At 39.5% G+C, this 20,074-nt stretch overlaps 2 protein-coding genes across 2 annotated transcripts; both read right to left on the reverse strand.

Annotated features, from left to right (window-relative positions):
• Positions 1–1,585: 1,585 nt before the first annotated feature.
• On the reverse strand, positions 1,586–15,091 carry sec31b (SEC31 homolog B, COPII coat complex component). The gene is made up of 26 exons (XM_062442216.1): positions 15,001–15,091; positions 14,255–14,363; positions 12,936–13,059; positions 11,993–12,188; positions 11,789–11,884; positions 11,096–11,236; positions 10,447–10,589; positions 10,244–10,343; positions 9,974–10,135; positions 9,605–9,757; positions 9,265–9,495; positions 9,100–9,174; positions 8,903–8,995; positions 8,698–8,815; positions 8,406–8,584; positions 8,164–8,290; positions 7,824–7,969; positions 6,901–7,074; positions 6,658–6,810; positions 6,351–6,543; positions 5,870–6,265; positions 4,938–4,996; positions 4,302–4,427; positions 4,082–4,201; positions 3,899–3,970; positions 1,586–3,078 (listed from the first exon to the last, which is right to left on the reverse strand). The coding sequence occupies exons 2-26, from the start codon at positions 14,331–14,333 to the stop codon at positions 2,899–2,901; spliced, it is 3,636 nt and encodes a 1,211-aa protein (XP_062298200.1). The 5' UTR covers positions 14,334–14,363; positions 15,001–15,091; the 3' UTR covers positions 1,586–2,898.
• A 1,588-nt stretch (positions 15,092–16,679) lies between these two features.
• On the reverse strand, positions 16,680–19,713 carry ndufb8 (NADH:ubiquinone oxidoreductase subunit B8). The gene is made up of 5 exons (XM_062442433.1): positions 19,581–19,713; positions 19,217–19,343; positions 18,946–19,045; positions 18,198–18,353; positions 16,680–16,841 (listed from the first exon to the last, which is right to left on the reverse strand). The coding sequence occupies exons 1-5, from the start codon at positions 19,711–19,713 to the stop codon at positions 16,749–16,751; spliced, it is 609 nt and encodes a 202-aa protein (XP_062298417.1). The 3' UTR covers positions 16,680–16,748.
• Positions 19,714–20,074: the final 361 nt, after the last annotated feature.

Here is a 20,074-nt window from a genome sequence, read left to right on the forward strand (position 1 = left end):
TCATTTTGGGAACATTTTGGGCTGTTTTGATCTGATAAAAGTTGGAATTTAAGACATCACTTTGGACTCTGAGATTATGTAAATGTGTTTTTAAATTCTTAACTGATGAATCAACACATTTTTTCTTTATTAATAACAAATATAATAGTTGGAGCTTTAAGCCCTCACATCCTCTAAGGCTCTTCATTTCAAAGTTACATGAGTTGTTTTTGGATAAACTGCATGTAGCCCCCACGGAGTTATAATCAGCACTCTGAGCCAAACCCCTGCAGCCTGTGTCCCAGAAACAGAGAGACCTGCATGACTCAGGCCCTGGTGTGGTGTGTGGTTAAACTTGCATTATATTACCATCACACCAGACTTACATGATCGAGGTTACTACAGTTCAAAATACCCCAAAACATTCACGCCACACTCTGCACAGCGTCTGACTCCAGCCGGCCAATCAGAAGCGAGGCCCTGACTTGTGATCCTCCTGGACCAATAGGCGGATGAGCCACCTGTGCCAGCTTGCAAACTGACATTGCTCAGCGGCAATACTGCCTCGGGATTTGACTGTGAATAAAATGAATGAGTAATGAAACGCTCCTCCAAGTTTTGTAACGGAGAAAGTCTGCTGACTTTGGTGCGTTCAAGTGCTTCTGACGAAAATAGGAAAAAAGGAGCTTGCGCAAATGCTGTTCTACCTATGATTGTTTCGTATAGAAAAGTACAGTAAAAGTGCTGTTTCAGCCGTTGTGTAAGGGTTGAATAGCGCCACTGACATGATAAACACGTCAGCATGTTAAGCAGATGCCATCTACTGTTCAGATTGGAAATAGCCTAAAATAGGATATCCCAACTCCAACAATATGTGATAACAACAATGGCTTGCACTCAAAAATGTTTGTAAATTAAAGATGTGTCATCAGCAACATCTACTTAAAGTCTGATAATGTTATACACATACATACATTGTATTATATATTTGATGAATTCATGTCATGTAATTAGGTGGTTGTGATGGTTGTATTTCTTAAAGTCAGCCTCCACTCAAAATTATGTCATTATTTTGATGTTTGTGCTTCACTGTGCTGTTTACATCATATGTTTTCACATTCATCTGCTGGAGGGGAAAATCTTTGGAAAATAGAATAGAAAAAAATAATACTGTTTGCATACTGATAGATTCTGGTGGTTTTAGTGAGGGAGACATCTGCAATTTTTAACAATTTTTAACAAAATAATTGAACTTTTTGTGGGAAAATCGCATCTGGATGGGGCTTTCTGACTTCTACTTACACTGTTACACTTTATTTGTTGGTTTTTGTGTGTAAAATCTGTGACAACAGCTGTCAAATAAATGTAGTGCAGTCAAAAGCACATTTTCCTCTTCAATTTCATTGAATAAAACTATAAAGTAGCATAAATATGGAAATACCGCTGTGGATATTATGACTTATTAAAACTGATCACGTGTAGTAGAAATGTGCATTTATTTTTTAGAATATGACAAGAGAAAACAGAGACAATAGCTGTGGTATTCTTTTTGTGATACATTTATAATTTTTGTGAGGTTTAAATGATGAAGAATTCATAGACTGGAAACTTTAGAAGTGAATTTTTATTTGAAAAAAAGATACCGAAATGAGTAAAGCAACATGGATTGTATAAATATCTGTGCAACCAAAATGAGCACACTGAGGCACTTTACTGCCTTCTGCTGCCATGATACACCAAACTATCCAGCTTTATGTCCAGCTACAAACCTCAGTATATCATATTTTTTTTCATTCATCAGTTCATATAAGTTGGTATAATTGTATGATCTAATCTAAAACATGTATGACTTTAAAAAAAACAATGCAAACCCCGAGTTAGAAAAAGAGGATGAAGCCTGGGTGGAAAGATGAGTTAAAGCATCTTTAACAGAGGGAGAGGCTAACACGGAGGATGCGGATTTCAAATAATTTGCAGTTCAACATAAATTAATATAATTTTTGTTTAGGAGCTGCCATGTGAGCTCAGCAGTCAGTTAAAGAGTTCACATAAGAAACATGCACACGGAAGCAAGTTCAAAGGTTAAGACTCAGTCATTCATAGTCTCAGTGCTAATGGGGTTAAGTTAACATAAAATGGGGGAAAAAATAAAACAGCAACTTGACAATCACTGTATGACATTCTTCTGCAGTACTTTGGCCCAAAAACCCTCATGGCACAACTCACTGGACACAATCAGTTACAGCAGGTGAAGAGCACAATAAGTACTTACAGTATGTTACAGTGTTTCAAATGTTCTCGATGTTGGCCGTGAAATATCAGAGTATCAGTCGTTTCTCCCATGTACAAAGTACTCTGGCAGACGGATGTGAAGTGCACCCCGAAGTTTATTCTCACAATTTTTCACCCCTACTTTAGGATGTAGAAGCTGACAGTCCCAGATGTTTTGTTTCTGCAGATGGAGCGCTGTTTGCATTAAATCTAAATAATGTATCTATAGGGGTTCAATGTCTGCTGATGCGAGAGGAAACAATATGTAGTGGTGTCATACGGACTACAAAAATGTACCGACTTGTACAACCGCACAACCCTAATTCAAACTTTGCAGCATTTGCTCTTTTTATATTACATCAACTGTTGAATTTACACAGAATCACAACTTTCAGAATACATTCATCTTATCGTAAAATCACCACAGCAACATCGACAAATCTCTACAAAAACATCCACCTCGCTGCCCCAAATCAGCCAAATCCTTAGGAAGGAATATGTATGGAGTGATGGAGACTACAATCTGCAATATCATCTGTAATTATTCTTATTATCAAAGCACGTCATTATGTCAAAAAAAAGAGAGAGAAATAAATACATATATAACAATATGATAACACTGAAGTCTGGTGGGCGGTGTCTCCGGGGTTAGACACCCAGCTTGTTGGCGATGGTCATGACCACTTTGAGGATGGGCATGAAGGCGGAGATCTCGCTGAAGTTGCTGCTGCTGACCACCTGGGTGTGGACCTCCAGACCACGCTGGTAGTTCTGGCTCGCCACGCAACGGCCGATCTCGTGGAGGCCGTTAAGGATGTTGTGGGAGAGCTGAAAGAAATGAAATAGGCAGAGAAACATTATATGTTAAATGTGTCAGCTGATCTGCCTGCTCTGAATAGAGCTATTACAACTTTATGTATATCAGTTTATGTACATCACAAATTCTCAGAGTGTTAAGTGTAGCTTGTTTAATCTAACGAACTGCCAAAATCCTGAATGTATCCAGCTGACTTCAATTAAAATTTGTGATTTGTTGACTTCAAGATGCTCAAATTACAAAAAGTACTTTACTGTGAATGAATATCAGTGATTTTGCAAGGCAAGGCAACTTCTCTGAATACAAATCTTGTTAACTGCGGTTTGGCAACTTTTTTTCTACTACTGTTATCTGGCATCTAGTCTAGTTTCGATTATACTTGTCCATGTTGTGAGATATCTGTCACAAAGACTTTGGCCACCTCCCAAATACATGGAGGCAAATGTTATTTTAATCTGCACATAATTTATCTGAAGAACGAGCTCCAACATGTTTTAACAGAAACAATATGCCGGTTCCTCAGGATAATCCACAGACCTCACCGTTAACTACTTCTCTGTAGCGAATGAAAAAAATATGTTTTTTGTGATTTGAGTTTAATGATCACTTGTCACTGAGACAACTGCAGAATTTCATTTGGACAAACAGGACCTATCAGTTGGGTTTCAGTAAGAGCACATGCGAAAAACAAACGTGTTGATTCATGATTTAAGTTAATCTGAAGGCACACACTCACCAGTTCACTTTTAACTTCAGCACATGGCTGAGAACAAGCTTTTCCTTCTCTGACTATAAAGAACTGAACCTTGTTTGCATTTTTTAATTCCTTACCGACTGCTCTCTCAGCTTGTCATACAGGTATCCCAAACGTTTGGCTGCATCATCAAGTTTCCTTTTTGTTTGCTGAAAAAGGGAAAAATATTTTCAGTCACTTCATATTAATAAACTCAACGTTGTCCTTCCATCAAAACAAACACAATCTGTTTGATGCCAAAGACCGACTATGAGACTTACTGGATCTCCTGCTGCTAGCTGGCAGCGCTGCACCAGGCTGTCAAAGGTGGATTTGAGGACCATGTGCTCAGCGGGGATTTCTTTCTGCTCCACCCGCTCTGCTGGCAGCTGCTGAAGGAGCTGAGGAAAACAAGTACACAAAGCCAAGGTTGCTGTTGACATGTTTGCTGCGTGCGTTGCTGCTGAGAATAGAGATAACAACCCCTTGTCAAACACCGACCTGCACGCTGGGCTCCTGAGGCGCTCCGGGGGGGACTTGGGCGTGCTCGTGTGGCTGAGGGGCCTCCACAGGGAATCCCATCACAGGGGCAGTGATGGGAGCTGGTGGAGTGTAGTTATCAGGGACCTGCATGGTAACACAGTTAGTGAGAGGAAGGTTAGATAACACTCAGAGGGAGCTGTGATCAGCAGCTCAGATCTGATTACATTACGGGAACTTTTTGGGCCGCAAGATGTTTGGCTTTAGTTAGGTAGTTACAAACTGAAATTATTGGATTATGCTCTTGAAGGGTTGACTTATTTACATTCTGCCAGTACTACTACACTGCATGATCCATCTATCCTCTCAGGTGGATATTCAACCATGTAATATACAAGTTAAAAGTTCCTCCAAAAGTTTGTGACAGAAATACATAAAAATGTAATTGCTGCTCACGGTCATGCTTATAAGTTTGATTTAATTTGACATGTGCTCACAAGAGTTGATATAGACTGAACCATGTATACTTGCTAAAAGCTTTCATTCTAATTTAACATAATATAAAAGGGACATTAGTTGAACTGGCAAATTATTAAGAAGTAGTCAGGTACGGATTCTTTCTGTAGTGTTTTTGTCAGTTACTAGACGCAGTGTTACCTTCTTCTTCCTGGGTCCACCTCGTACTGCTGGTGGGTCATTCCAGCCTTCTTGAGGTCCTAAATCAGAAGAGAAAGAGACAATTAGAAAAGACTATTGGCATTTTCTACTCGCCCTGGTCACACTCACGCAGTCCAAGATTGTCTATGTGAGACAATCTCTTGGAGCCAAGGTTAGTCAACATGGCAAAAATGCTTTAAAGTGAGAACTTGCCAGATGTGCAACAGATTCTGGCAGTTAATGCAGAAACAAAACCGCAAATATGGCAAAAAATGTTCAGGCAACAGCCTTATAATCACTCAACAGCAACAACAGCCCACTACTCAATAATTATGTCATACCTCATATCTACCTTTTTGATCAGGAACATGTATTTATCCTTTGCAAACATTGTAAAACATCTGAGTTCACTCTCATGATTGTGAATGGTATCTGTAAGGGCCTGACAATGTATGATCCAAAATAAATAAAATACACTCTCTTGATTCAAGCGGCAAAAGCAAACACGACTGAACACACAATAGGTGACCAGAAAAATATAGAAAGCCTGTACACTGGATTACAATCCAAAACAACAGTCCACTGATTATAAACTACAACTAAAGTGGTCTCAACAAAAACTCAGGTAGAATTTATTGCACGGTTGTTGTGTTGCATTGTATTAACGGTACTGGTATTTCCAATTTTTATGGTTACTGTGTACTCAGTGAACTCTTATATGCAACCCTAACCCTGTCACCTTGTTGTTCACACAGGGAACTCAGCCAGGGAAAGTATCCTGCAAGTCAAATGAGGGGGACAGATGAATATGATTCATGGTTCATGAATATAATCAGACACAGATCTGTTAACATCTGTAATGCCGTGTAGACGAGAAATTACTTGATGTAATTGTGCTCTCTTGACTATAAAGTGACCAACATGGTATCTACCTGTAGGAGGAGGAGCGACAGCAGAGGCCCCAAAGGGCTTCACAGCAGGAGCTCCAGGGCCTCCCTGTGGATAGCCTGTTCCCAGAGGAGCATAGGGACCGGCCATGGGGGGTGCAGGCCCCTGGTTGTGGAGGTTCCCTGGGTACATGGGAACTGGAGCTCCTGGCTGGGAGCTGGGTGGCAAAGGGCCTGATGGCATAGAGGTAGACGGCATGAAGCTTGTCGGTGGAACCCCGGGGCTGGGCAATGGGGGTATGCCTCCGTGGATCGATGAAGGGGGCTGTAGAACAGGTCCAGATAAATTAGCTCCTGGCATGGTGGGACCTGGAGGAGAGAAGGCTGAAGGTCCGCCAATGGGCACAGGCTGAGGCTGGAATGGCTGATGCGGAAGGAAACCTAAAAAAAGGACACATATGTCACTACATCCAATCAAAGCAGTCTGACATAATTGATAGTAGAAAACAAATAGTCAGCATCAAACCTGGAGCAGGAGCGGGATGTTGGGGGTAGGAGGGCCTCATGGCAGGGCGAGTCATATTGGGCGGCAGTACATGAGAAGAAGGTGGCAGGCCAGGCCCGGTGTTGGTTGGAGCAGCTTGAGGGTTGAAAAGTGATGGCAGAGGAGGCTGTGGTTGTGCAGCCGCCTGGGAAGGAGCAGAAGGCTGGTACTGACTCTAAGGTTGGAGAGAATAAAAACAATCAAGAAAGGCGCTAAGATCCATAAACAGAAGATAATCTAACAAGATATATTAACGATTTTATGCTTTTGGCTGCTAATCGATTTATACCATAATTTGTGCTTTTGGTGCATGAGTCTGAGCAGCAGGAGCAGGCTTGGCTGTGGACACATTGACTCTGTTGAAAGAGTTTGGAGGCTGCTGTCCAGTGGCAGCCTCTCCCTGAGCGTGGAACAGCCTGTCTCTCAACATCGTGATCCCAGGCTGCAGACACAAAATGGAGCACAAATGTGTTTATTGCAATCCCAAAAGAGAAATACTATGACTCTGGTGTTGGAAATTGGGTCGTCTTACTTGATCTGAGTTCTCGGGCAGGTAGGTCATAGCAGTGGACAGACTGCCCTCTGCAGCCAGGATACCAGCATAGCAGGTTAGCTTCTCGGCCAGGATGGGGCTCTGGACTGCCACCTCGCTGTTGCGGAGACGGTCAATTGACTTACGCAGCATCATTACTTTCTCAACCAGATCCTGGAAAGTAAAAATGGACATAAACAGAAATATGTCAGTAAGTAAGTAATAAAGTAACAAATCTATTATGGTTAGTATTCTATTTAGGTGCTATTCTGTCTCTACTCTTACAGCTTAATCTTTATAAAAATGGCTCAAATAAGCACTCCAATAAGCTTCTCGATCATTTTTCGAGTACTTAATCTATTTTTGGAGCTTCACACCCTGCTCAAGCACTCTTTTACTTCTAAAAAAGATGCGGATGTGCCTGCACTGACTCATACTCCCCCCACTGCACAAAGACACCCTGCAGCGCGTCACACCATCTGCACTTGAGAGGTGCAATTCCCACCTAAAAATATAAAAACTTAACGACTGAGTGTGGTTTTACATTGCTTTGTACAGCACTGTACGCTGTGCTAACTACGGACTTCATGGTGCATTCAGATGCACGTTGTAAACCTAGAATGTTCTACTCAAATGACAGTAAACTTTGTTTAAAACAAGGTTTTTTAATTTGTTTATTTTACTTTGCTTTTTTTTTTTAAATAGTTACAGGTTAAAATCATGCAACAACAACAACATTATCCCATTAATTTCTACATAGGCACACTTAAACCCCCCCCCGTCAGCTACCACCACAAATATAATCTGATTCTGTGGGAAACATTGCCACATAGTTTATTTTTTCTGATGTGTGTACATGCATGTACTTGGTGCAAAAAACAAAAATAAAATAATGTCCACATCAAATTTAAAAGAGATTATACCTCGAGACCAAGAGGGGAGGAGCAATCTCTATGCAAGGCCCAGCACTCCACTAACTTCTCGATGTTCCCAGAGCAGATGTAACACAGACAGGCCTGAAGGCAGCGCTTCTCTGTCCCCTCAAGCTCCAACCGACCTCCCAAAGTATCTATCGAGAAGAATAACAGATGTAAAAAGTGGTGAGAACAGCAGGAGGGGTTAACATGAGAGCAGGGGGGATGAGCTCAGACAAAAAGGTTATTCAACAAGTAAAACAGGTATGGATAAAAATGGTGCAATGCTCATGAAAGCGAGGCAAGTCACAACATGAACAATGTGCTGCTTCTCTTGTGAGTAACCTACCACAAAGCCGGGCAAAGTCTTCAGGATGAGCATAGGTTAGCAGAGCAGCGAGGGCCTCCTTCCAATTGTCAAGCTCGCAGCTCTGCACAATGTCCCTCCAGTTCTGGGTCACCACCGATGATATGAGCTGCAGTTGAGGATAAAATAATTCAATTAAGTTAATATAAAGCTTAAACATTCCCTCCTGTGATTGTACCAACCAAACATCAATCAAACAAATGTAGTAACATCAATTTTCTCACCATTGAAATGCTGTTCTTTTGCTTGCTTAGATATTTTTGCTGAGTCTTCTTGAGCAGCTCTTCTCCTCCACTGATAGCAAGCAGGATGGCTTCAGCATAGCGACCGTCGTTAAGACACAGATCCACAGCTCCCTCAAAGTTACCAACCAGCAGAGCCTGGCTTATCAAACCATCAGTATCTGCAAAAAGAGAAAAATTGATGAGCCACAAACCTAGAAACACACAAACAATGACATGGTGTAAAATATCCAAACAGAGCTAATTAAGCACAAATGCAGATGAGGGATTTTACCACATGATACAGGGATCTGGAAGTTGGCATTTTCCTTTGGAGTTTGACTGAAAAAGTCTGCTGGAGAAACAGAACCTGATGTTCTGGCATCAGCAACTGAAGCTGCTTCGTCAGACCTCTGGAAAGACACAATTTCTTTGAGTATTTAACATCAAAATGACCAAAAAGATTAATAAATAATCATCTTGTCTGAAAAACAGCTGACCTCAGTGGAGAGTTGCAGCATCTTTTTTGCCAAGTCTTCAGCATCAACTGCATGTCCATTGGGTTGAAAATTCTTCCCCAGGCATTTTGAAATCTGAAAGATAACCCCAGTTTCACAGGTAAGACACAATATGATTCATAGGTATGATACATGCCTATAATTGATGCTAATACAATAGTTTATCAGAGGAAATATACCTTTCTCTCCAATTCATCTTTACTGAAACCCAACAGTCTGAGGAATTTAATGCGAGCTTCATCCTCAAAATTAACCTGTGAACAGAGGCAGTGAAAGCTTAAACACACACACTGGGTGACAGATTTAATGATGTTTCTTCATATAAAGAGGACATGAGAGCCCACCAGAAGGAACTTCCATATGTCCTGCTCAGCGTCTGACGTGGCGTGCTGAATCTTGGCCTGACAGTAGTTGTTGAAGGAACCCGACTGCAGCGCCGCCTGCAGCTCCCTGGAGCGCTGGAGGAACTCTGTCTCCGTGGTGACCTGGCTCACAAACACTTGCCTGGGGACGGGCTGGGGGCTCTGCACTGGAGGCATCTTGGGATTCTCAAAGGTTATGAGTTTCCCACCAAACTGAAGCAAAACAAAGCAACAAGTCAGCTATAAATTAAATGAATTGGGACATTTTAGCAAAGCCCTTCCCATTAAGATGGGTGCAGAACATTGTTAGCCTTGTACTTACAGCAAAGGAAGCCCCCACTGGCCTGCGCACCCACTTAGGTGGCTTCTTCAGAGGGGGAACTATGGTGTCCTGCACTGTAGGCTGAGGAACTTGCAGGGGAGGGAGTACCTGCCCTGTACCAAAGGGATCCATTGAATCAAATGAGGAGGATATCTGTTGAATAAAATGTTAAATGTTAAAGCCAGCACAACCTTCTGGATGAAATTCCACACAGTTATTTAGACTCTTTTCCAAATTCGATTCACATGTTTTAAGAGTAGTTCATTTGTCAATCCCTTCACATGAGCACCACCTTGTGGACAAACAATACATCTCAGCACACAGCCTTTGAGATTAAAAACATCACATAAAAACAGAACAGAACACTACCTTATCAGCGGCGCTTTGCTGCTGAGCCTTCAAGCTCCCTCCCATCACAGAGTAAACACTGATTCTCCCATCAAACGAGGCGGCTGAAAGCAGAGCTGGATTCCTGGGACACCACTGGACATCAAAACACCACTGGTTCGTTGTTGGAAGCTCGTAGATGACCTGAAATTAAATAAATTGCACAAATAATGTATTGTGTTATCATCAAAGCATAATAACGAGGCGAGGTAATTCAGGGATGACATAGAAGCAGCATTTAATCTCATATACCTCTGCAGTGTTTGGGTTCCAGCAGAGGATCCGGTTGTCTTTAGCACTACTCAGTAGGAGCTCTGGGTCAGCTTGGCTCCACGATATGGACAGAATTCCCCTATAAGAAAAATCATAACACAATGCACATATTGTATATTCTGCAAGATGACCACAAAAAAAAAATAAAGAACAGCACGACACACAAACTGCTTAAGTCTTACCTTGTGTGATTCTCAAAGACTTTAAGGGGTGATGTGGCAAAACGAAGGTCCCACATCTGGAGAACTGGCAGGCGGTCATCTTCAGAGGCCAACACCAACTGAGTGGCGACCTCAGGGTGCCAGAGCATCCCTGAACAGTGCATCTGAACACACATCACAGATCAGAATTACAGTGATGAAAAGGATTTACCATACATTAACTTCATTATTTATCTCATTCCTCTCTCCACCCTCGCCACTTTTTAATGAGGTAGTGAGACTTTTGTGGAGGTAGTGAAAGTTTTAGCTGTGTATGTTTTTATTTAATAGGCGGCCACAATGAAAAAGTTGTGTTATTCCAGTTCTTGTTTTGTTTTGCTTTTATGCTTAATCCCCCCCCCCCAACAAAAAAAAAACTGTTTTCTCTGGCATATTTTCTAAAGAGAAGTATGTGTTGCTCTCATTTTGTATGAGAGATTGCACCTGAACCAAAATGTGTGATTTGTACACAGAAAAACAGAGGGCGTAATGGCAGACATCAGCATATATTTTGAGGGGTCATCTTCTCCCAAGAGATCAATATTACTGATTGATCCAGGCCGGATGAATTTTAAATGAACTAACAGAATGTAGTTTTGGATTTGCTGTGTTTAATTTTAAAGCGACCAACCCTGTTGCTGTGGTCACTGATCTTGATGATGGGCTCGTTCTTTCTTAGGTCCCACACAACTGCCTTCCCGCTGGGGTTAGCAGAGGCCAGGATGTGCTGAACCTGCCGGTTCCAGGACACGACACTGATGTCTTCAGCGGGCTGAAAGGAGAGGCGGAGGCTGTTACTGACACAAAATATCAAGCAGTGAGTCTGAGACACAAAGATCCCTGATATTCAAATAATAATACATCAGGCTTACAAACAGTGATGGTACCAACTTAAAATTGCCACCCAGATCCAGCTGCTGAGAATGAAGCTAGTAGGATTAAGGTCAGATAGCATGTGCCAGATCCAGCAGTATCAAAGAGGACACATTGTATGGTCATAATTAAAGATTTGATTGACTTTATGAAATGATTACATTAAAAAAGGACACTTAAATTCCTTTCAAACATTATGGTTTTATAAATGAAAATGTCTTAAGTAAGTTCTCATCATTACCTAAAAAGGAAATTACACCTTTTTCATTCTTAACTCACACACATGAAACTACAAAAGGTGTAGAAACAAAGAGAAAGCTGCCTGTTTAACACTGTGGGTTCTTTTTTGTGTTTTGACTTACACAACAAGTCAGCTCGTCCCTAAAAAAACAGACACATGTAAACTTTAAAGATACAGATTGAAGCTGTAGTCATTCCATCATGTACACACCTGGGTCTTTGCTCCTGGTGTCATCGGACTGCTGAAGTTGTTAAGATCCCAGATATAAATCTCTGAATCATTCGCTCCTGATGCGAGGAGATTACTCTGAGAGGAATAAATTGAGAAAGATTAATTATGTTAAGTATAGTACAAATTGTTTAAAAAGATTAACTGACTGCAATCACACAGAAAGTTTTGACTGCAGACTTTTACCTGAAAAGGGTTGAAATCAAGTGCTCGGATGGGTCCTGTGTGTTTGTCAGACTGTCCCACTACAGTCTCAGCTCCGGAGTTAATTATGGCCTCTGGGTTATATACAGTTAATGTGCCATTTTCACTGCCACCAACCAGTCTCCCTCCTATACCATCTTCTCCCATTCCAAAATCCACCCATACGATACTGTGCAACCTGTGGACCATGAAAAGTATTGTGAGTTTAAATATATGCCACATATGGCAGAGTGACGAGCCAACCTGAAAGGATGCAGCTGTATGCTTCGTCTCTGTAACTCTTTGCCTATTATGCTAAAAATCAACCATCTTTCTTTTTTTTTTTTGCAGATGAATCACGGGTAATGTAAAATAATAAGAGTGAAAAAATGCCCTTTCCATTTTAAAATCTGCCATCATTTAATACAAACTGTGCATAAAATGTTTGAAAGGGAACAATACATAGGCTCTTCCAAAATTGCCTTGGGTCTTAATGTATCTAAATAAAAGTATAAAATATATTTGAGGTATTTGCAACCTTGTAGAAAAATTATGTTCAATATATGTACAAACCTTAAAGAAAGCCTATAACATACAAAAACTCCTACTATTATAATTGTATATTAATATTCATTTTTTAACTGTTTTGAGAGGCGTTTATTCTTTATCCTCGTTTCGGAAGCTGCAGTTGTGACATTGCATTGCTTTATTCAGGACAGTCCATACAGTTCTTTATAATATGCTGCTCACTCCATAAAAATCAATGAAGGTCAACTATATATTGGAAACACTCCTATAATTGAGTTAGTTCATTTGAAAAGCTAAGCAAAATATTAAAGCGTTAACATTCTCACTGTAGCCAATACAGACATTGGTAAAACAATAATGACTTACAATATTGCCAAACAAAATGAATATGGGAATTGCATCACTTCTTATAGTTTACCTGTTTGAGGTGGGTAATGACCCTTTAAGCTGCATGTCCAGAGAGGGATCAGAAAAATCCACCTCAAATATCTCCAGGGCAGCTGTGGTGTTGAAAGAGGCATCCAGCTGCTGTGCTGATGTGCCTGTTCAATGATAAGAGGAATCAGACAATGATGAAATGAAACTAAGTGCATTTGCTCAAGCACAAGTTTAAGATACTTGTACTTTACTTTAGTATCTTCACTATAAGTTACTTTATACTTCCAGAAGGAAATATTCTACTTTCTACCCCATTACAATTATTTGACAGCTTTAGCTACTGGTAATTTTTCAGATGAATATTTTACAATAAATGACATAATGACACAATTATAAATGACATGGGCTTGTGGTCTCTTAAAAAATATCAGTGTGTATTTGTGTCTACTTGTCATGTTTCAGATGTTTATGTGTTGTTTGCTGTTCCACCAAATACACATTTCCCCTCACATGGGTCAAAGTAAACAACTAGTGTGGAGCCAGCTGGACCAATATTCAACTTACAAAAGTATGATGAAACTTGAAGCCTTTTGTAAATTTACTTTACTGGGAAGTAGGGGTCATCTTGTCGCCGGCAGTTAAACTTTTATTTTAAAGTAGTTTCATATTTATTGTGGAAAACACATATCAGACACACATTATTGTTCCAAGCAAAATCTTTTTATATACACATATATATATATAGGTGTATATAATAGTGCAGAGCAAGCAAATAGCGGCCCGTGGGCTAAATTCAGCCCTGCAGCAGAAATATTTGGCCCTGACTTTCATAGTTAACATCACAACTTTAACATAGTTTTTTATAAATCTACAAATAACAAAACAAACACAAAGCTCCTGTACATCCCAATTATTGACATATATACTTGCTGCATTTTAATCCTGCCCCCACACCAGCAGAGGCATTAAAACTGTCATGCTATCTGCACAGGTAATCATGCTGAAATTATGTTCAATAAACCTTCAAGTTTAATACATGAACTCAACAACTTTCAACAGTGGAAAAGAAATGCTGTGTTGATGCCACTTTACCTTTAGATACAATCATTAACAGTGTTGTAAATCTGTTTTATTGCAACATATAAAATCCTGGTTTTCCCATGTCGTAGTAAATGTCTGGAGGAGGGTCTTTAAGTAAAGGATCTCAGTACATCTTCCACTATTTGAATGAGAACAAGTCTAACCACTGCTTGTTAAATCTGCTAAAGCAACTCAAAGCAAACATAGTACAGAAAGATATGATTTGTAAACAGTCATTTGGTTTAGGAGAGATAGTGAAGAGTGATATATTACAGCTACCTAAGGCCAGGTGGATAGGATGGTGCCCGGCTGGACTCCACGCCTGGTGTGCAGTCCTCTGGATCTCCTTCAGCCTCATCTTCCTCTACAGGTGCTCAAGTCTCAAATCCTGGACAGAGGAATTTCAATAAAACAAACTGGTTTACTTCTTACATTCACTGTTGTTAGTGACACACTAAATATTCATGTTGGGTTTTATTGGGTGCCACCCATACTGACAGACTGTCTCAGACTATTTCCTGAAATGTCTGGCTAACGTTTACAGATCAAACCATTTCAAAGCTACAAAATGTTTACTGTGACAACATTAAGTGTATGTTGATAACATCAGGGTGATTACAACCTAAGCAGCAGTGACATTATCTTCATTAAACTGTAGCCGGTTGTAAAATAATTAATCATTAGCTTAGGTTAAACTAAACTGTAGCTAACAAATGAGCATATCGCACATATTATCGTTAGTCGAAAATCTGCTGTCAGCCATTATTTATCTTTATCTCAATATTAACCCGAGTTTTACTCTTTTTTTTGTCATATAAACTAGCAGTGTCAGTTTTATCTTGCTATCAGTGTCTGGCCCTTTAATCCCAGTGCTTAATCAGAGCCAGCTAACAAGCAAAGCTAACAGCCACCACCCCTTATATCCTATTTCAACAGAAAAGACAAGTTTATGTATCAGATGTGTTTAAAGCCTGCAAAGTAAAAAATAAAAACGATTAACGCGGTGTTTCAAAAGAGCAACTCACGTCAACTGTCTGTGTCACAGCCCGACCGCCACTATTCACAACCTAGACAACTACAGTTGTTAGCTGCTGATCATCGGCCAAGCTAGCGGCTAGCAGCTAGCAGCTTAGCATCAGACCAAAGGGCTCTGCCGTGTTGTCACTGCGCTACGGTGGCCGACGCAGACATTTCTCGCGTGGCCTGAGGTAACCCCGATGTCACGCTTAACTTAAATTTGACCCGTTTTTTAACATGTGGGAGCTGAAAAAAAACGCCATACAGTACACACGTCTTTTTATTTAGACTTTTCCTAATGTAACCCACATTATACAAAAAAATGGAAACGAAATGCATCATTCTTTAAATTTTTTGTGCAGCTGATACACATTTTGTATATGCAAATGTAGTAAATATGACCTGTTTATTTAATTTAATTTAATTTATTCAAAATTTTAAAAAATCAGCATTAAATTATGTTGTATTCGTCATATCCTATAATATGATCTCCTGCACTGGTGATTGTGAATGTCTTTTTTCCCCCATAAGATTAATCAAACATGTATTAATGACTGATGGGGAATTTATTTATGTGAATTGGTGTAGAGACTACAGTCAGATGCCCAAATGAAAAGTGAAACCCTTTTTTTCTTACCATAATCTTTCATTCTGTTCATATTGAACATTAGAAGATCCATTCACAATGCACTTAAAAATATAAGTGATGGGGGGGGGGGGGGGGGGGGGGGGGGCAAAGTCCACAAGCCTCCTTCTGTGCAAGAATGTATTTAAAAGTTTGTCTGAAGGTAATCTGAAGCTCCAGTCGTCCAAATGAGACAAATCAAGTAGATTTATTATATATTTTAACACTGCAGTCTTTTTAGTGCCAAAGTCCCGTTTTTTGTTGCAAAATGTGTTATTTATTTCCTAACCAAAATAGTTGTTTTATATTGTGTTTTTACTTTCTCGCAAGGCTGGTATGATCATTCATTGAAGGTTATATTATGCAATATATTTAGAATGTTAATTATTATTATTACTTATTTATGCTTTGAATGTCTACTTCACATGCCCGACCCTTGTCTGAGTCAGTATGCACGGGCCACACAAGGTGTCAGTGAGCACGTCTGTCCTCATCTGTTGTTTCTGGCACAGCCCACTACAACTGTATGTTTTTGTTTTGTATAATGTCTGGGTAAAACTGCACTCTGGGATGAATAAAGTAGTCTGAAGCTGAATCTGGCTGCCATCCAGGACATAGTTTTCCAAGGAGGGCTGAATCGAGGGTAACTGGACTTATTTGTAGGTACTCCATCCTCTTTGGGTTTGTTGTTACTATAATTTCACTGCAGCTCAAGTGTCTGATGAAACAGAGGGAATTTGATGCTAAAATAAAAAGACTGCTGAAGCCTCATATAAGCTTTGCATAAACTTTTTAAAAAATGTTTCAAAAACTTTAAGTTGATAATTCTTCACAAATGACTGTGTGGACTCAGTGAATTTTGGCCCCCATCATACATATTGAAAGCACATTTGAAGGGGATTTAAAGAGGAAACACCTGTCAGTGTTCATATGGGCACCTGACTGTTGTTTCAAGACAGACTTGAAAAATTGTGACCCTGTCCTTCAACACCAATTATTGTAAAAAACAAAAAACTCTGGCAGATTAATTTTCATTCAACACAAAAAACAGCAACACAGAGGTAACTGTTAACATTAAGTCTTTATTCTTGACAGAAATATATGTACATAAGTAGAATCAGGTTTAAGTCTTCAGATTTCATAATTCTTGACTTCCTCAGGCTGTTTTTCAGGATCTCCGCCTTTCTCCAAGTACAGGTTGTTGTAGGGATACTGTTTCGGTGCCTGGGACAGAAACAAAGGCTTTAATCAAACTGTGCATGTTATCCAAAACATTTTCTGTACAGGTGGCACAGTACTAAACAGATATGTACTAAAACATCTAAAAACTGCTATAGTTTGATACTTTCATAGAACTCTATTTTTATCTTAACAGTCTTGCTCATAATGTATTTGAAATGATTAAAAGCATTCATGTGGAAACAGTGACATTAAGTGATTGCAAAACCGACAAGACAGCCGGAAAACTGCAAAATACAATGAACAGGGTCCATTGTTGAATACATTGTTATGAGTTATAAATGGTTATATTGGTTATAAATGATATGTCTACTTGGCCGTCTCTTTGTAAAGCCCAGTGACACTTAACACCGTAATAACTATTTTGTGAGGAGTTATGAAAAGATCTGAAATCACACCATCTCTCACAAATGTGCATTCATGTCATATATAGCTTACAAGAAAAAGCTTCTTTTTTTTATTTTTTTTAATAAATATTCCCATTACACTGAGAATATCAATTTGTTAATTGACTGTCTCTCACAGACAGCTGACTAAAGTGAGTGTCTCAAATTAAGTTTACAAGTAAGTCAGACAACTAAACAAAGTAAGGTTTGAAATTTTGTTTTTCAGGTTCAAATTAACATACAGGTAATGAGGTAAAACACTCAAAGATGTCTAGATGACTTGTTAATACTACTGAAATACCTGCAGTGCTTGAGAAGAAAAGTGTAATTATATTTTCCTTAAAAACATTTTGGATAACGGGTTCAGCTGTCAACCCAAGCTGATACAAAATATGACAACATAACACTGTTAGTTTAACCCAACAGGCATAATTACACAGCTTGTTAGTAGAACTGTGAACTTTTAAAAAATCAATATCAATTAATTTCATGCAGTATTTCCATATGTACCTATTAGAGGTTACACTTATTTCATATATATCAGTCAGGAAAGACATTTGAGTCACCCCACCTAACCATATTACTTGGACTTTCAGGAATGACAAATCTGTTGGTGAGGAACAACTGACACAGTATACATCTTTCTTTCTCCCCCATTATCACAAGCATAAGCATTAGCTAGTCTTCATGGGATTAACCACACACACAGTGTATGTATGTGCATCTAAGGCACAATTCAGCACAGTATAATAACCACTGCACACAGAGAGTCATTAATCACTTGGGGGGTTTGTAATGTTTCTGGTCCTGAACCTGTGGCCACTGCAGGAGTTATTAGAATTAATTAAAAATAATCATAATAATAATTTCCCAAACCAGAGTGTTTTTTTAAACAATTATGATGACCAAGCCATTTCACACACTTTGAAAACTACTTTCCTCGGTCTGTACTTACAACAGGTTGGTAAGCTGGGAATACCTCCCCAACGTAGAACATAAACAACATGAACCCGATGAAACCGAACAGTTGTTTGCACATCGTGGACCAGGGCACGGGGGTGGGAGATGTATCCACACGGTTCCTGATGTACATGTCAAAATGCCAGTGCATCTAAAAACAGACAGAGAGCAATCACTGATAAACTGAGCAATCCCAAACTATCAGAATGATTTATTCTTAGTCAACTGGTGACTGTACAGAGTCACTGCCTTCTGTGGAGAAATAACTGCAAACAAGCTGATCTGAACACTGTCTATATAAGAGATCCTTTAAAGAGGAATAAAATGATGCACTTAGAAAATAAAGCAACAAAGGTCCTTCTAGATACGATTATGCATGTATGATTTTTGTCAGAGATTACACAATGTTACGTCAGCATTGTGTTTCATGTGTCTTTACTGCAGCATCAAAACACTATCAATTGTGTAGGAAAAAATGATCAAATGATCTTTGAATGGCATGAAGAAAGATAGATAACTAAGATCTAGACCCCAAGAGATGGTGAATTTTTTTAGGCTTACATCAAAGGATGAGAAATCTAAAATATTTTATATAAACACCCAAAGTTGGCATTAATCTGATGACGATCTCTTTACTTTTTTATTAATAGGGACCACGATTGTTTAAATGGAACATTTTTACAGATGAAAAATTAACTTGTCATTGCACAATCCAATTGCATATAATATCAGTACTATCTTACCGGCTCGCCCCAGTTCCTCCTCAGGTCAGGGTGGTCCCATTGGTACCAAGGGTCCCTCTCTTGCTGAGATCTTTCAGGAAGCTTTGGATAATCACCGTAGCTACAAAAACACATAATGATGGCTTTTGTCATCTATTTAAATACTCCATGTGCATCTGGTAAACATAAACATGAGGACATTTCACTTTCCTGCATCGGTCTTCGCTCCACAAATAAATGAAATACAGTTTAAACTACTATGAATGACAGATTCATTCATAATAAATCTCACCCCTCGCCTTTGTCTGGATATGGTTCATAGTCCTCCAGTCTGATGTTGTACTTCTTTGCAGCAGCTGCCCTCTCCTCGGGAGTATTCGGGTAAGGACCAGGTTGGCTACCCTTTGACGAAGCAGAGGCTGAAACAACAATACATGAACATGCAAATAAAACATGTCACATAGAGAAAGAGTTTCGGAGAGAAACAACAAATGTTATTCAGTCTGCCTTCACCCTCACTCAGAACAGCGGTAGCAACTTAGCTAACGTTAGCGTGTCAAGGTTATGTCAGTTCGGGGCTTCAAACTTTAAAATCGGACATGTATCTCCAAAGAGATTCATCACACAGCTGTTTAAAGTGTTATAACATAACTGACCTGCTCTACTTCCCGACAGAAGGGCTGGAAAGCCAGACCTTTTGGCTGTAGAGAGGGCTTGGGCCCAGCGTCGGAAACCAACACCAGCCATGTTTACTGACTGCTGCTGACTGACAGAAACAGAAGTACGCATGCGCGAGGTTGGAAGTATGGGTCGACATAAGGGCCAAAAACTTAAAACTAATCATACAATTGTGTTTGAACATAATAAAAAACGGCACTAAAAAGCACACAAAATAGCCCCATTAAATAAAGACATACCTAAATTAGTCTAAAGTATACAATATGTCTGCATAAAGTTGTAGTAGTGACTGCTGACCGTTTTGATTAATCGTTTCCTTATATCTCAGAGGCAAAAGTGAGGTCTTCAAATTGTTTGTTTTGTCTTACTAACAGTCCAAAATGTTACACGTTAAGGATATTCAGTTAACTGTCATATATATAAAGTACCAACAGCTCATCTTCACATTTAAAAAGCTGTAACCATCAGGTTA

Source organism: Scomber scombrus, chromosome 21 (genome assembly GCF_963691925.1).
Source record: "Scomber scombrus chromosome 21, fScoSco1.1, whole genome shotgun sequence".
Lineage (NCBI taxonomy): Eukaryota > Metazoa > Chordata > Actinopteri > Scombriformes > Scombridae > Scomber > Scomber scombrus.

Bases quoted from the DNA above. Each gene is read 5' to 3' on its own strand.
- sec31b (XM_062442216.1), bottom strand. From the start codon at position 14,333: ATGAGGCTGAAGGAGATCCAGAGGACTGCACACCAGGCGTGGAGTCCA. The intron at 9,496-9,604 runs GTAAGTACAAGG...GTTTTGCTTCAG, and splicing joins CAGTGGGGGCTTCCTTTGCT to TTTGGTGGGAAACTCATAAC. The intron at 3,079-3,898 runs GTAAGGAATTAA...CATTTCTTTCAG, and splicing joins ACAAGCTGAGAGAGCAGTCG to CTCTCCCACAACATCCTTAA.
- ndufb8 (XM_062442433.1), bottom strand. From the start codon at position 19,713: ATGCGTACTTCTGTTTCTGTCAGTCAGCAGCAGTCAGTAAACATGGCT. The intron at 19,046-19,216 runs GTGAGATTTATT...GTGTTTTTGTAG, and splicing joins TATCCAGACAAAGGCGAGGG to CTACGGTGATTATCCAAAGC. The intron at 16,842-18,197 runs GTAAGTACAGAC...TTTCTGTCCCAG, and splicing joins TCCCAGCTTACCAACCTGTT to GCACCGAAACAGTATCCCTA.